The 14,225-nt window shown below is 41.6% G+C and overlaps 1 protein-coding gene across 1 annotated transcript in view; it reads right to left on the bottom strand.

Moving 5' to 3' along the window:
• Positions 1 to 12,572, bottom strand: part of LOC107185854 (transcription factor AP-2-epsilon) — a 109,049-nt gene extending 96,477 nt beyond the window's left edge. Inside the window, exon 1 of the mRNA XM_015573627.1 lies at positions 12,294 to 12,572. Within this exon, the coding sequence (XP_015429113.1) occupies positions 12,294 to 12,572 (279 nt within the window). The remainder of the gene's footprint in view (positions 1 to 12,293) is intronic.
• Positions 12,573 to 14,225: the final 1,653 nt, after the last annotated feature.

Here is a 14,225-nt window from a genome sequence, read left to right as displayed (position 1 = left end):
AGCAGCAGCGTTAAGTCGCGATGGGAAACACGGATTCCCGTAAAGAGAGCTTCGGCATAATTTCGCAAATCCTTCCGTCGCCGGAGAAAAGCCCCACGAAGCCCCAGGCCCGTGGATTTTTTTTTTTTTCGTTTCTTTCGACGATCGCGACACCTGGGTACCAGTAGAAGTCTTTTAACGAGTTCTCCACGCCTCGCCCGCCCGTTTCTACTGTCCCTCGTGGGAGGGCAATAAAGATCTGGATTAAAGCCGGTCCCAGACGGCGCGCACCGTGCAAACGCATAAACATATATACAGGGTGTCCCAAAATAGCGTCGACTCCCGGAACTGACGGTTCCTGATACGATTTGAAACAACTTTTTCCTTAGCCAAAATGTTATCCGAGGCTTTGTTAACGAGATATTAACGAAAAACCTCGACCAATCAGGGCGCGAGTCTGCCGGCCGAGTTTCCGCGGTAGGGTTGGTTACCAATCGCAGCGCGTTGCTAACGCTACCACGCTCGCGCTTTGATTGGTCGAGGTTTTTCGTTAATATCTCGTTAACAAAGCCTCGGATAACATTTTTGCTAAGGAAAACATTGTTTCAAATCATCCCAGGAAACCCTCATTTCCGGGAGTCGAGCTATTTTGGAACACCCTGTATACAGTAAGAGGCAAAACTATGTATACTTCTGTAGTATCCTACTATTGTAACATCATAGCAGTATTACAGTTGGATATGATTTTCTTAACATTTTCGGGGTGAATAGGCAGCCAAAAAATTCGAAAGAAAGAAACTCGAAGATATAACCAAAAAATTTCCTAAGTATCGTTAAATATAGCGAATGTCTTGTTATGATTTGGGTTAGTATGGCAACCTCCGGTGTAGAACAGATGATTTTTATTCATAGTACCTACTATGGACAAATTTGGATATTTAAATATTTTAAAATCAAATTCAGCTGCGAGTGCATTGATGAGTCTTTTAATGAGATCGCAACCAAAAATATACAGCAAAGGTGGTTGAACATTGTTTGGTGGCAAACACTTTCAATCAGTTATGTCCTCCTCCACGGTCTCCAGATCTCAATGTAATAGAGCATCGATACGAAATATTAGATTTTAAATTCAGAGAAATAAATATGAATGAATCCCATACTTTTAAAGTGTATACTCACTTTTGACTCTCACTGTATGTATACGCGAGAGGGCGAGGCCCCGCGGTCGTCTCGATGGGGACTCAATAAACGGCCGCCACGGGGCTCACGGGCAAATTTATCCGTGTAACGGCCGTTTTACTCACACAGCCACCGACTGTATATTATTACATCGTGGCACGCCTAGGCAGCCGCCGCCCGGTGGCTCCCGGGTCTCTCCCTTCTTGTTATACCTTCGCTTATCCGCTGCCTCCTTTCACCTACCGCGGAAGCTGACAGATAAGGGAGTACGGGGTGGTGTTCCGTTGGATTAGAAACAGGTTCGAGCTTCGTATTTCGCGGCTGTGGGCGCAACAGCGGCCTTTAAAACGCGCGCGATCGCCCCGTGAATGGGACTGTGTACGGACGATCGCGTTGATTCAGATCGCGGTTTCTTTTTTTCGTTCGCTTCGCTTCCGCTACGCTCTTCGCGGGATTAGTTTTCTGCGAAATGGTGCGAAGCATCTGCGTACGTTCGATCGTTGTTTAACCCCTTGTCCTATAACATCCAGTCAGACCCGTGTTGATGATTTAAAAATTAATTCATCAAAGAAGAATATTATTCGGTTTTATTTAAGTTGAAGGGAAATGCCACGTTCCGGCATTAATATTTAACTTTTATAGTAAAAATACAGTTGCGATTAGTAGAACATTCCTTTTGTTTCTGGGAAATTATCGACAACAATGCAATCCTGGCAGACGTTAAGAAAATCGTAGGCCAAGGGGTTAACTACTTCACTCTACTACACACAACTACGTCACATATTACGTCTTTCATCTCCTTTATATCTGTTTTATTCTGTGACTGGACAAAGTGGAATAAGGTACTATGCGAAAGACCGCCACATACTACGATGATTCGCTAAAAAAACTACGATTATCACATGAATATTACATGAACCCATCATCTTCCGAAGCCCCCAATTGTTGTCATGAACAAATAACATCTCTTTCACGAAACACTATCTATCAGAAAAGGAGATCCGACTTAAACGTCCAGAATTTTTTATGGTGAAAGTATCAAACTATAAACTACCATAATCGAAGAATAAAAACGTATCGAACTCTTGTAAAACTTTCAGAAAACAATTTACATAATCGATCATTTCGCGAAGTAATCATATACTACTGAAAGTTCGAATCTTGTCGTGATTTGCAATGCAGGAGATGAGAACATAAAAAAAAATTCGAGCCCGTTAGCAAGCCATTTTGTCACCTACACGTTCCTTAATACCTATAGAATAAGGAATAAAAAATCCGCTCGTTTCCGGCAAATTGGATGCCAGGTGAGAATGTCGTTACAGCACCTGTAATCTTCATAATCGCTCGTAATTTACACGCGAACGAACGATCACTCAAGGTAATTTGCGTACGATTCGTGCGAATAGTTTAACGCCGTTCCAGACGTTGCCGTGGTCGACCGTTTATATTCAATTTCATTGTTGCAATATTTCCACGGAAGAACGCGTTAACTACCTCGTCGAAAGGATCTTCTAATAACTCAATTCTCTATACGCGACGGAAGAAATCAATAGGAGACGCTATCACTTGATTAAATTGCTTCAACATCCAAGGAAACCAATATTTACTGGACACAAAATAATAAAAATAAAAAAAGGTAAAGCGACGTTGTAAGAAATATTATTTATATATGATTGATTGGAAATAATTAAACGATCATCGTCTATATCTATTATATAGTAATTCTATGATTAATCGATAGATGTATCGTTAACACGTTACTGCCGTATATAAACAAATTCTATATGTTTTGCAAAGTATTTTCGATATGCTCAAACAACAATTAAATTCCCATCAATCTAAGCTTGCAGCGGTACTTACTGCTCAATCGTTTAGCTTTGTCTCTTTTTGTTTTCATCATAAAAATATAAACGGTTTAAAAGCAAATTAAATGACCGTCAAATCACATTGCTCTCTATAATCGCGTTATGTGAACCCAGTTACAGGATTATATGGAGAGAACACTAGTTAATTCGATTATGATTTTTACGTCTATAGATAGGTTTTAAGATCCTTTTAAGCCTCGTACACCGAATCCTGGGTCATTTTGATCCGCCTGTTGTGACAGTCGACTGTCGAGACATCGGATCCTGTTACAGTAATACAATCACTTTATCTTTGTTAGATTCATTTGAAAATAAGCCTTCTTGAGAAATAGTACATTCAAAAGTGAATGTAAAACTTTATTCTGTAGCATATTCAGGGTCTTAAAAGAGAAAGGTCTAAAACTTAGGGTCCAAAATTTAGTGTCTTATACATTGCGTGGCATAACTATAAAACCACTCAAAAATTTTCAATCCTTATATATTGTAGTCCAAACAAAAACAAACCACTTTGTTCTAGGGAATGTAATCTATCCTTCTCGTTGGAAACATTATTGCATAATACGATTTTAGACGTGGCATACTTGGTTTGTTTGTATTTTAACCATAATACATAAGAATTGAATATTTTAGGGTGGTTTTGTAGTTATGTCACGCAGTGTAGTACTGAGCGAGAAAAGTAAAAAATGTCTAATCAACATAGGTCCCAAAATCAATCCTTTCAGTGTGAAATTAACTTCCACATTTTTGAGCTCTAACAATAGGATCCTTCTTTTGACACCGTGTATATGGTATCAGGATAATTACTATAGGTGAGAATTTGTTGCCCACGCATTTTTAATGACAATTTTTTCTTACCTTTCAAATTATTACCAAGGAAGAATTTCCAAGGAAACATTACTCCAAACAATATGTTACAAATTCAATTCCCTTTTATTCCCTTCAACTTCCTAGTCATCAAAAATTCAAAATCCCAATTTGCAACTAGCGTCATGTTTATTGCTGGGTTGTGGTTTTTGCGGATTGAACCAGTTCGAAGATCAAAGTACGTGCTGAACGCGAATCATCAGCAACGCCATCGAATCGTCTGTTGCAATTCATTTTTTTCTGACCTAAAAGCAATGTCGAGTTTTTTTTATTCCACTCCAGCGGGTTCGGAAATTACCTGGTCGGAAGCTAACGAAGGGACACGAGAAGTTCGACCACAGACTCTAACCAAGGTGTGCACTCCCTGCAACAATGTGCAACAACCAGAGGAGTGCCAAGTGAGGAAAAACAAGCGGAAGCGTGCAATTTCTCTGATCGATGATTGCTTGGCCCAACGTTATCGTAACGATACAGGGCTACCTCGACAGTCCGGAAATCGTGCACGCATCGGCCAACCGAGCCGGGATTATCATTCACCAAGAATTTTAACAGCTACCTTCGGGAGCCAGCGAACAATATATCAGACGTCGCGGCCTGCGCGTACGAGCATCGCGCATGCCTATCATTATCTAAGACGCCACACCGTTTGATTTATATCTGGCCTTTTGACTACCGTGGCTCGCGCGCCGCTCGGAATTTTCCCGTGAAAATCCGTTGTCTCTTTCTATCTATCTATCTATCTATCTATCTATCTATCTATCTCCCCTCTCTCTCTCTCTCTCTCTCTCTCTCTCTCTCTCTTTCTGGAGGGAAAATACTTCGATCGTCGTGGACACGATGACTGACGAGTAAACGTGGAATTTCCTATAAGCGTCAGACGCGTGCACTCTGCGATTGAAGAGGAAGCTCGTCGGACGTGCTAGGTCGAAGACAATGGAACGGAATGAGAAACGGATACAGGTCGCGATACATTCATAAGAAACAGACGCTTATAGGGAATTCCATTTTAACCCTTTTGTTCCCACTATAGCCACTTGGTAATGTATTTTAAATTAGAAAATGAAGTATCGTAAATATATACAATAAGGCAGCCACCTCTCTGATAGCACATGACGCCTTGAAGACGGCTTAAGGGCGTATTAGACCTAAAATAGCCGTAAAATGGGCGTCTTTATGTGGCATGACAACACATTTCTTAATATGTTGTCAAGGGCATCAGCCTGAGTAATATTGTGAAGGTTTTAGGTGGGGATCGCTGTTTGTAAGCATGTTATTATCAGAAAAAGTTTGGTATTGTACTTTAGTAGTGTTAATAAGTAAAATGACCGATGACCTTGACGTATGTTGTCTAGGTCATCTTATTGAGTGACATTGATAAAGTTTCTTCACAACTAAAACCTTTGCAACAGTATTTAGGGTGACGACCTTGATAATGTATTGAAAAATTATTGAAATCAGAGGTGGCTCCCTTATTTGTAAATATTTAACTAAATTATTAGTATCATGTATTTTTTCATATATGTGAGTATATGTATAATAATTTCTTCTAGTCTTGTATAGTTGGTATGACACAAATTTGAATGTGGATTTAATAGCTTATCGGTGGAGTGAGACATTATTTGTGCTTTGTTTTTTTTATTTGATGGAATTCAAGTGTTGAGCACTGTTACAAACACTTAATTATAAAATTATAAATTCTTTCAAATATTTCAAGAGGGTTTATTGATCAAAGATATGAAAAATTTGGTTTTGCTGGTTATAATAATATTATAATGGGAATTATTGTAGATAAAATTGCCAAATGGCAACGAATGAAAAATGGCATTAGATGGATTCAAAATGTTAAAATGTTCTTGTGAATCATTTATATGCCATCTAGTATATGCGAAAGTACAACAAAATATTCGTTTGGTAAATTTTAAACAATTTAGGAATGAAAGGGTTAACGAAATGGTATATGTCTCGTAGAGTTGTATGAAATATTACGGATTAATCAGCGTTTTCTTGGATCGTCCCTGAGAACGTGAATAATTTATGACTCTAAATTTTAATAAATGGACAGGTAAATGTGCTTAATATCTTCATGTTTGAGTGAGATTTAGAGAGGGGAAGGATTAAATTTATAGAAGTTGCGAAAGGATTTAGGCTGACTTGAAATTGAGGATTTTTAAATGTGTTTCGGGATATTTGTAGGGAAGTAGGTGAAGGTAGATGAGAAAACTGTTTATAAGAAAACTTTGCCGTTAGAATAGAATGTATAGAGAAGGTGAAACGTAAATAAATTGTTTACCATGTATGAGAAAGTAATTAAAAAGTTTTGTTTTGAATCTTTGATCTCGTTGGATAAATGTCATCCAACACCTACTTCTGCATCCTTGTTATACTTACTTTTATCATCCTTCTGTGATAAATATTTCTTGTCTTTAATATGAAATTCACTGGTACGTGATTTGGCCAAACAAATATGGCACAAACTTTTGTGAACAAATTTATGAGTCACTATATATAAACAAATGCTCCGTGTGCAATTCAATGAGTTTACCTTACAAATATTCCAATTATCTCCCTGTGCTGTAGATTATTTAATTGCAAATCGAAACCTCATGTGTCTACACAATAGAATAACTTTCTCATATTTATACTTGCTATAACAATAGTATCTATAACGAATCGTACATAATTGAGTTCGAATCACAAGACCTCATTATCCCGACCGAATTCCCCTGAACCCAACACTACAAAGCAATTAATATGAAATAACCATTATCGACTGACCGCACGGCTAACTGTAAACAGCACCGAAAGTATGAGTTAAGTGTATTTAGTTTCCTCGCCTGACAGGGGATTACAGTTTCCGTAGGGAGGAATAACTAAACCTAATAACAACGCGCGCCTCCACCTCCTCCCAAATGAAGAAGATCGAACGACGTGAGAGTCAGGAATGAAAACCACGTGTTCCTACCTAACCAACCTCGTTCCCCCTCACCCTTGTGTGTGTGTGTGTGTGTGTGTGTGTGCCACGTGAAAGGCAGGGACGCCAGCCTCACCTTTAACCGTTCGTATAACTTTATAACGGCGATTACCAACGAGCGTCGAAACTGTCCGCCGGGGATCTTCACGATGATCAAACCGCGAGTTTACTGTTTTCCCCTCTACGATCGAGGGTGTACATTATCGTTAGAAGTTCACCGAATACTCACGAATGCCCCTTAACACCGCGTCGATGAACTCGAATCGATTAACAGAGGAATCGATGCGACGAGAGTGACACGACTATGTAGGCGTAAAAAAAAACAGAGAATGGCCCGTTTGAGAATTTACGACGTTCCAGGAAAGATTGACTTTCCATGGGCGGAACTTCATGGAAAATTGAACCCTTCTGAACTCTGGAGATTATTACGTGAATACTTGGACGATCTTGGATTTTATGTCCTTTTAAATTACTTCAGTTACTCGGAGGGGTTCAGGTGTCTTCGAGTGTAATTTCGTGTTTTTAAAGAATTCAGGCGCGTTAATGTTAGTCGGTTAGGTAAACACTGCAGTGGGAGATTATTGATTCTTGAAAAGATATTCGGAGACACAGATCGAGCCATAGGATTTAATAAACTTTCAGGAATGCTTGAAATTTAATATTTGATGTTTCGTAAAAATTATAGCTTTCCATGCCGTTATGAATGGCTATTTACTTTGACAGTTAGCAATTCCCTAAAACAATATCGTAAAAACGGAGGAAAGCTGTTTTCCTTCATAGACTCGCTGCCAGTCTCGTTATCTAAGGAGTGAAATTTCAATCACGAGAAATAACTTTTCAAACAGTGATAAAACATAACTAAGAAATTTTCTAATATTCCCTTGTAAATAATGGAATAGTATCAGAGGAATCTTGGAATCTCGAATCAATCCGAAGATCCGAACTCACATGTTGAAATCAACCCCTTAATGGTTCAGGGAGTACACGATCCAACAGCAGACAGAGCAAAGAACTACAAGCTGTCCTTCTGAATAGACACGTTGTCACTGCCACTTTCTAAAGTAGTAAATTTCGAAAGCTAGAGACGTATTCTTCGAAGACGCAGAAGAAATGGGACTTCGTGTACACGTCGATGGCGAACGGTAATATCGAAGGATGTAGTCGCGGGAGAAAGAATCGGTGCCAGAAACGATCGTGGATGATTTTTAATCGGCGATCGACTGGAAATACGGTTAATGGAATCCCTGGATGCTGTTCTATGGATCCTGGAATCGGCATCGGAGCAAGCGTGCACATTGGATCGGACGCACGGAACGCGACGTCGACACATTACGGAATTGTGTGTAAATAAATTGTCCCGTAATCTCTAGAATCCCCGATCGTCGGATGATGTTAAGCTATTACCCGTTCCGGTGTTTCCTCGAAGGCGATTCCTCGATCTGAACACGTACGACTACACGCGAATAGACTTTTTATAGCCTTTTCACAGCGTTGTTTACTCTGCAGAGCACATTCCTTTTTATTATTCCGGAGATTTTTATGTATGAAAAATTGATTCGTAAGTTTGTATGTTTAATAACTGAATAGAGAATAGTAGATAAATGGTGGATGACATAAATATCATTGAATATTTGATGTTTGGTGTGTGTGTGTGTGTGTGATCAGCAGCAATTGAATAAAAACTTCAGGCCTGAATATCTTGGAAACCATTTTAATTCAATTTACTGTGAGAGTTATTGTCGATACGTTATATATCATTTGATGTTATAAAAGCTTGTAATTTCAATCTGATTTTCCTTTTGTTCATTTATTACCTTGTTTGACAAGCTTTAGAATCATTAAGTAATATTTGCGTGTCTGCAGTGTGATTCTAGTCTAAATGATTAATGTTACTTTTGATAGATGGTAGTGTAGTCAAGGAAATTATTACTAGAAATCTGTAACAACGATTATTGAGAAATGACACGAGGCCTTAAAATAGATTATTACCACAATTCTAAATCGTTTATGCAAACTTGGATTAGTTTCGAAGCTGAACTAATGAATATTAGGTACATATCGAGAATCGATGCAGTGACTCACACATTCGTTCACATACTTTGAAAATTATTATTGAATGTGCAAATTGTCATAAAATTCTTATTTCTATATCTCTGTTATACCTAGTTTTATCATCCTGTTGTGATAAAAATTTTACACAGATAGCATTTGTTTATTAACAAGTAGAAAGGAAATCTAAACGGACTTTCTTTGACGCACTTTTAAAACGAGTATTGCACAGGTGCAAGAGTTCAAAGGGTTAAATACTTCTCTGGATTCGAGTCCATCCATTCAAAAAGAACTACTACTCTAACCTCAAAACTAACATTCACAGAAACTGTCCATTCAGTTTGTTATCTTCCGTTCGTAATTCGAACCTTCCACAAAACAAATTCACCCAATTCTCTTTCCAAGGAGCAGACACGCGGTTCCCCGACCTAACCTCAAAAATCCGATTCAACCGTGAAAGGACCGAGAAGATCCGCATGAGAAAGAGAGAGACGGGTCTCCGTCACGGGGAAACGCGGTTAATGGGATCTCTAATGGTGTTCGACGGTTCGTGGGGACCGGCGTCGTGTCGGTTACCGGTGGTCAGGAGATGCCAGGACATCGCGTCTCGTCGGATCTCAGGATCGCGCGTAGATTTTTCCTGAAACCCGTTTCGTGACCTCGTGTGTGCACGGACTCCATCGTATCCTACGACGATCCTGCCTACGCGCGCGCCACTGGACCGTGTCCCCGTTTTCGAGCGAACGACGACGGTCGACGATCGTAAAACCCAGGGGAACGGGTTAGAGGATGGATCCAGAAGGCACCCTATAAGATCTTGTATCTCGAGCGCGAACGCGCTACAGCGATGTTACCTTGCCGCAATTAGGCCGCTTCGTACAGTGCCGCGGTTATCCGATCAAGATAATAAATTTCCGATCATCGTTTCGGAGCAACAGGGACGCGGGACGCTCGATCCAGCCGCTGATTAGTCCTGTCACGGCTGTATCTTCTACCCGCGCGGAGAGAACCGACTACGGGGATCCTTGATCTTGCCCCCTGAAGCTCCACGATCAAGGATGAGCGACCGAGGCTACTACTCTGGTCCCAAATGGTGAAAATCTTGCCAAAATGCGAAGACGTTCTTTGAATTTTATAAAATTTGTTATACCGAGGATTTCGATGTCGTTGATTATGAATGTGCAATCAAAATTTGAAAAAAGAAAGTGGCAGCAGACAAAGGCGGGGATACCTGAATCCGTACACCGCGCACTCTACAACTTTCTTGGCATGGCCTGGTCATAGTTGTAGAGTGCGCGAATAGGAAGAAATAAATTTTACAGAGAAAAGATCACAGAATAGGGACCTATTTTTTGGCAATTTTTTCATACTTGAACCGGGGGTAAAATTTGAAACGTAAGGGTATTTTTCATATTTTTTTTTATTGCAAAAGTAACAGGACGAACGAAACTAAAAGTTATTTAAGAAGGACCGTATGTTAACAAGGTATTTTATGGGCGATTTGAAATTTCCTTCAAGAGGTACGACGCCATCGTGGAACAGCAGCGAATAAAAATGGAATTTTAGAGGAGCCGAGATTTACCGCCTTGTCGTTTCGCAACTACTTCCTCGACGGAGCTGCTAGAGCCTCCCTTCGGTATTGTCGTGTTATGAGAGACTTTAGTTGCACCGACGATGCAGTAAACCGAAGAATATTGTTTTCGATTTTTCCACGAGCATTGTTGCGTTCAGGGGATATATTTAATGGATACTTAGAGGGCCCAGTTCCGTATTGGTTTTACGGCGGCAATTAGAAGGTTGTAGCCTCGTAGAAATGAGTACTAATGTTCGAGCACGTGGCACATGGCAGCGGAAAGATCATATTGGCTCGTAGAGTCTAGGACCTAGACTAACAGGCAATTTGTTCGACGAGATTTAAGTTTCGATTGATGGAACACCTTTAACATTTCACGAACGAAAATAACGGCTGGATAGAATGGAGAAATTGTACGGTCGTGATTGCTGTCGTTATTCGTCGAACGTACCTGAGATTTCGAACTTCGAAGATCTCTATCGCCGCGACGTTTATCTGGCGCGGATCGACGAAATCAACTGAAAGACGTTAATCGAATCAAGATGGCTCCTATAACAGGGGGGGGCTTCCTGGGCCGTAAGGATGACGCAGCTAATAGCTTCGTTTTATTATACTACGGGATCGAGAACAGCACACCTGATTTGTTGTCGTCGTGCGCGACAGAGCCAGCCGAATACGTTCACGACAGTGAAACAGGTATAAAACGCGCGTGGGCGGACACTTCAACCGACAGCTGCTCTTTCACTTGCCACGTGAGAATTTAGTTTCTACGCAATGTAGTCTGAGACCCGTCCGCCGAAGAGGGCCCACGGAGTATGGTTTAAAAGAGGATAAATGTCACTGAAACGTTGCCCACGACGGTGGTGCGCTTCTCAAGTTTCCCCCGTGGCATTCGATATTCAACTTTCGCATCATTCGAATCGCTTCGGGAAGTGAATGGGAATAGCGCGGCGGAACGAATGTGTGCCTGGGGTTGTTAACTTAGGGCTGTCTAGCTTTCTCGGTAAATGCCTATTCGTGAATCATCGGATGACTTAACGGTAGAAGACCAGGATAGATCCAGGTGACCTATTTATAACTTAAATATGAGGCATAAAGAATTCGTGGAACTTGCAAAGTATTTTTTAAGGTATTGTAAGTTGAGGTAACTTTGTCCAAAGTCAGAAAATCATCATTTTCGATTTGGTAGCTCATTTGTAGGTAGTTTTATGTGAAATACCTTTTCACGTAAAAATCAACTTAATTTAAAAATTAGCAGAACTGCATAATTGAAAACGATCATTTTTTGCCTTGGGACAATGTTACCCTGACTGAGTCAATGTACTTCAACAAACAATACTATTTGGATCGTCTGCACGGTGATGAAAAAATATTTCAGTACTTTAAGGGTAGATAGTACTTGCGAACTGGAGAAAAAAGCCTCCAAAAACTATGTCTATCATTCGGAAAATATTAATTTTTCGACCCATATCGCACACTTTTCCTCCATTTGATGAATGCTATCTATCCTCAAAGTCCTAAACCCATTTTTCTGGTACCACCCTGTATACCGTCTCCTGTGACTGTGTTTAATTATTTTATATTAACAGAAACCTGTTTTCTATCTATCCCCCTCCCTAAACAATCCTTTCAATCCCCAAAACTGGAATACAATACTACTCTTTCAGAGTTAAACCATCCCCTAAAAACTCTAACAAGACAAATCGTCTGCAAAAGCAGAATTTAACTCTCCTCGTGTCCTGTTAACAAGATCAAACCAAATAGTAACAATGTGTTCCTAAAAAAAAAAAAAAAAGAAACCAGTGAAACTCACGTCGTCCCTATCATCATGAAGATCGTCATCGGCGCTCTCGTCGAGAACGAAGCCCACGTCGTTGTTGTTCCTCGTCAGTGACGGCAGTTTCCTGGGCGTAAGCTCGTCGCCGTCCGTGTCTCTCTTACGCTTGCCGTCCCTGTGTTCGTTCAGCGTGGTCTCGTGCTCGTCCAACATGTCGGTGACCATCAGTTCCGACTCGACGCTCGTCGGGGACACGACTTCGTCCAGAGGTGACATCGTCGTCCTGTCGGCATCACCAGCCTCGAGCACGGACATGATGAGCCACTTTTACCGGGGCAGATGCCTCCTCTCGATCACGATCACCAGAATTCGCGGACAGTTCAGTCCCGTCCGCGACGGGACACCGTGTGTCGGTTGCCTAGAGATGGCAACGCACCACCACTGTTCAAGTGAGTACGAATAGAGGTTCATAGAGTCTTTTTCGTTCGGTACACCAGTCCCTTTAGTGTCAGTGGTACAATATTCCGATATCACTAATACCTGCCTCTTCCACGTGCCTTATTAGTATACACTTTCTCTTTTCAGTCTCCACGCGGTGAACAAAGCGTCGACGTTGACATTCAATAAGAACCGTGTTTATAAATCGTGGATCATCGTACGGTTCATTTTCGTGTGGATCATCGGTACTTTTTTCACTCACGTTCGACCAGTCTAGAGACAATAGATGGTAATATAACGGTCCACGTCATCGTTAAAACGGTACACACATCCAATCTCCAAAACGAGCCTGATCCGTTCCTCCTTTCGGTGCAAACGAAACGAACGAACGGGTGGTACGGGAACACCTGTTGCCGAACACACGCGTGGAAGTTCCGAAAAGTTTTAGTCACTCGAACCCTCGACACGATCATACAAGGGGCACGATGCTTTCAGGTTGGTCGAGCGAGATTCGTTTCAACAAGTTGTCTGGCGAGCGTCGAGGAGTGCAATTGAAGTGTCACGCGCTGGGAGCTAGTGCACGTGGAGGATCCTGTCCCAGTCTAGAATTATTCAATTACAGTAGATTCGAACGTCGTGTCGCACGTGAATCGCCTGTCATCAATTCATTCCAACTCTAATATGCCCGAGACAGACGACTCGCCTGAATCTAAAATCGAGTAATATGATTTGTCCGTGAAACAATCGTTTTTTTTATCACCGTAGCTTCGTAGCTAGATGTGAAACGATCGCGTCTACGCGAGCATTAAAGTCTCCCGGTTTTCAGCGGTTGCCGCTTTGCTGACCGATGACGCGCAGGAAAGAAGAGGAGGTTGAATCGTTTCTTTTTACGGCCCGATCCGTTCTGACTTAATAACGCTGGAGTTGCCTCCGGTTGTAACTAAATTCCGCCAAATTACACTGTAACCTGGTACCGAACGATGCGATCAACGTTGTTGTACTCGTCGTGTCATACCGCTCCGGGTCGGCCCCTTCTCGACGCTCAAGAAATTACACCGGGTGTCGATCGATAACCATAATTCCGTGTGATACAAGCATTAAACTAAAAAAGCGCGCAATTTTCACGGCTGACGCAATCGTTCCCTCGTAATCGTTTGCACTGGGGAATGCCGGTCGAACAGTTCGAACACTCACGGGACGAACGCACGAGGAATCTTAAGCCGTCGATTAGAGAGGGGAGGGGTTTCGATCGGCTTGAAAAGGACCAGTTGAACACCGCGAAGCTGAACACGCGCGCTCGGAAGGCTCTGAAACGACGCGCAGAAAAAACCTCGGCCGGTCGCGAATAGTCACGTGGCGAGCTCGTTTGTAACATACGCTCGTTGCGCCGGTTTGCTACCGTTCTCACATTCAGCCCGGTCGCTCGACTCGGCCTGATTTCACCGTGGAATCGAGTCCCGGGCGGCTATCGTTAACGAGATTGCACCGATCGATTCGCGTACACTTCCTGCCGGCATGACGGGTTTGGAA

The sequence above is a fragment of the Dufourea novaeangliae genome, unplaced genomic scaffold, assembly GCF_001272555.1.
Source record: "Dufourea novaeangliae isolate 0120121106 unplaced genomic scaffold, ASM127255v1 scaffold56, whole genome shotgun sequence".
Classification (NCBI taxonomy): Eukaryota; Metazoa; Arthropoda; class Insecta; order Hymenoptera; family Halictidae; genus Dufourea; species Dufourea novaeangliae.
The sequence above is the reverse complement of the archived record's forward strand: the minus strand, read 5'-3'. Positions and strand labels throughout refer to the sequence as shown.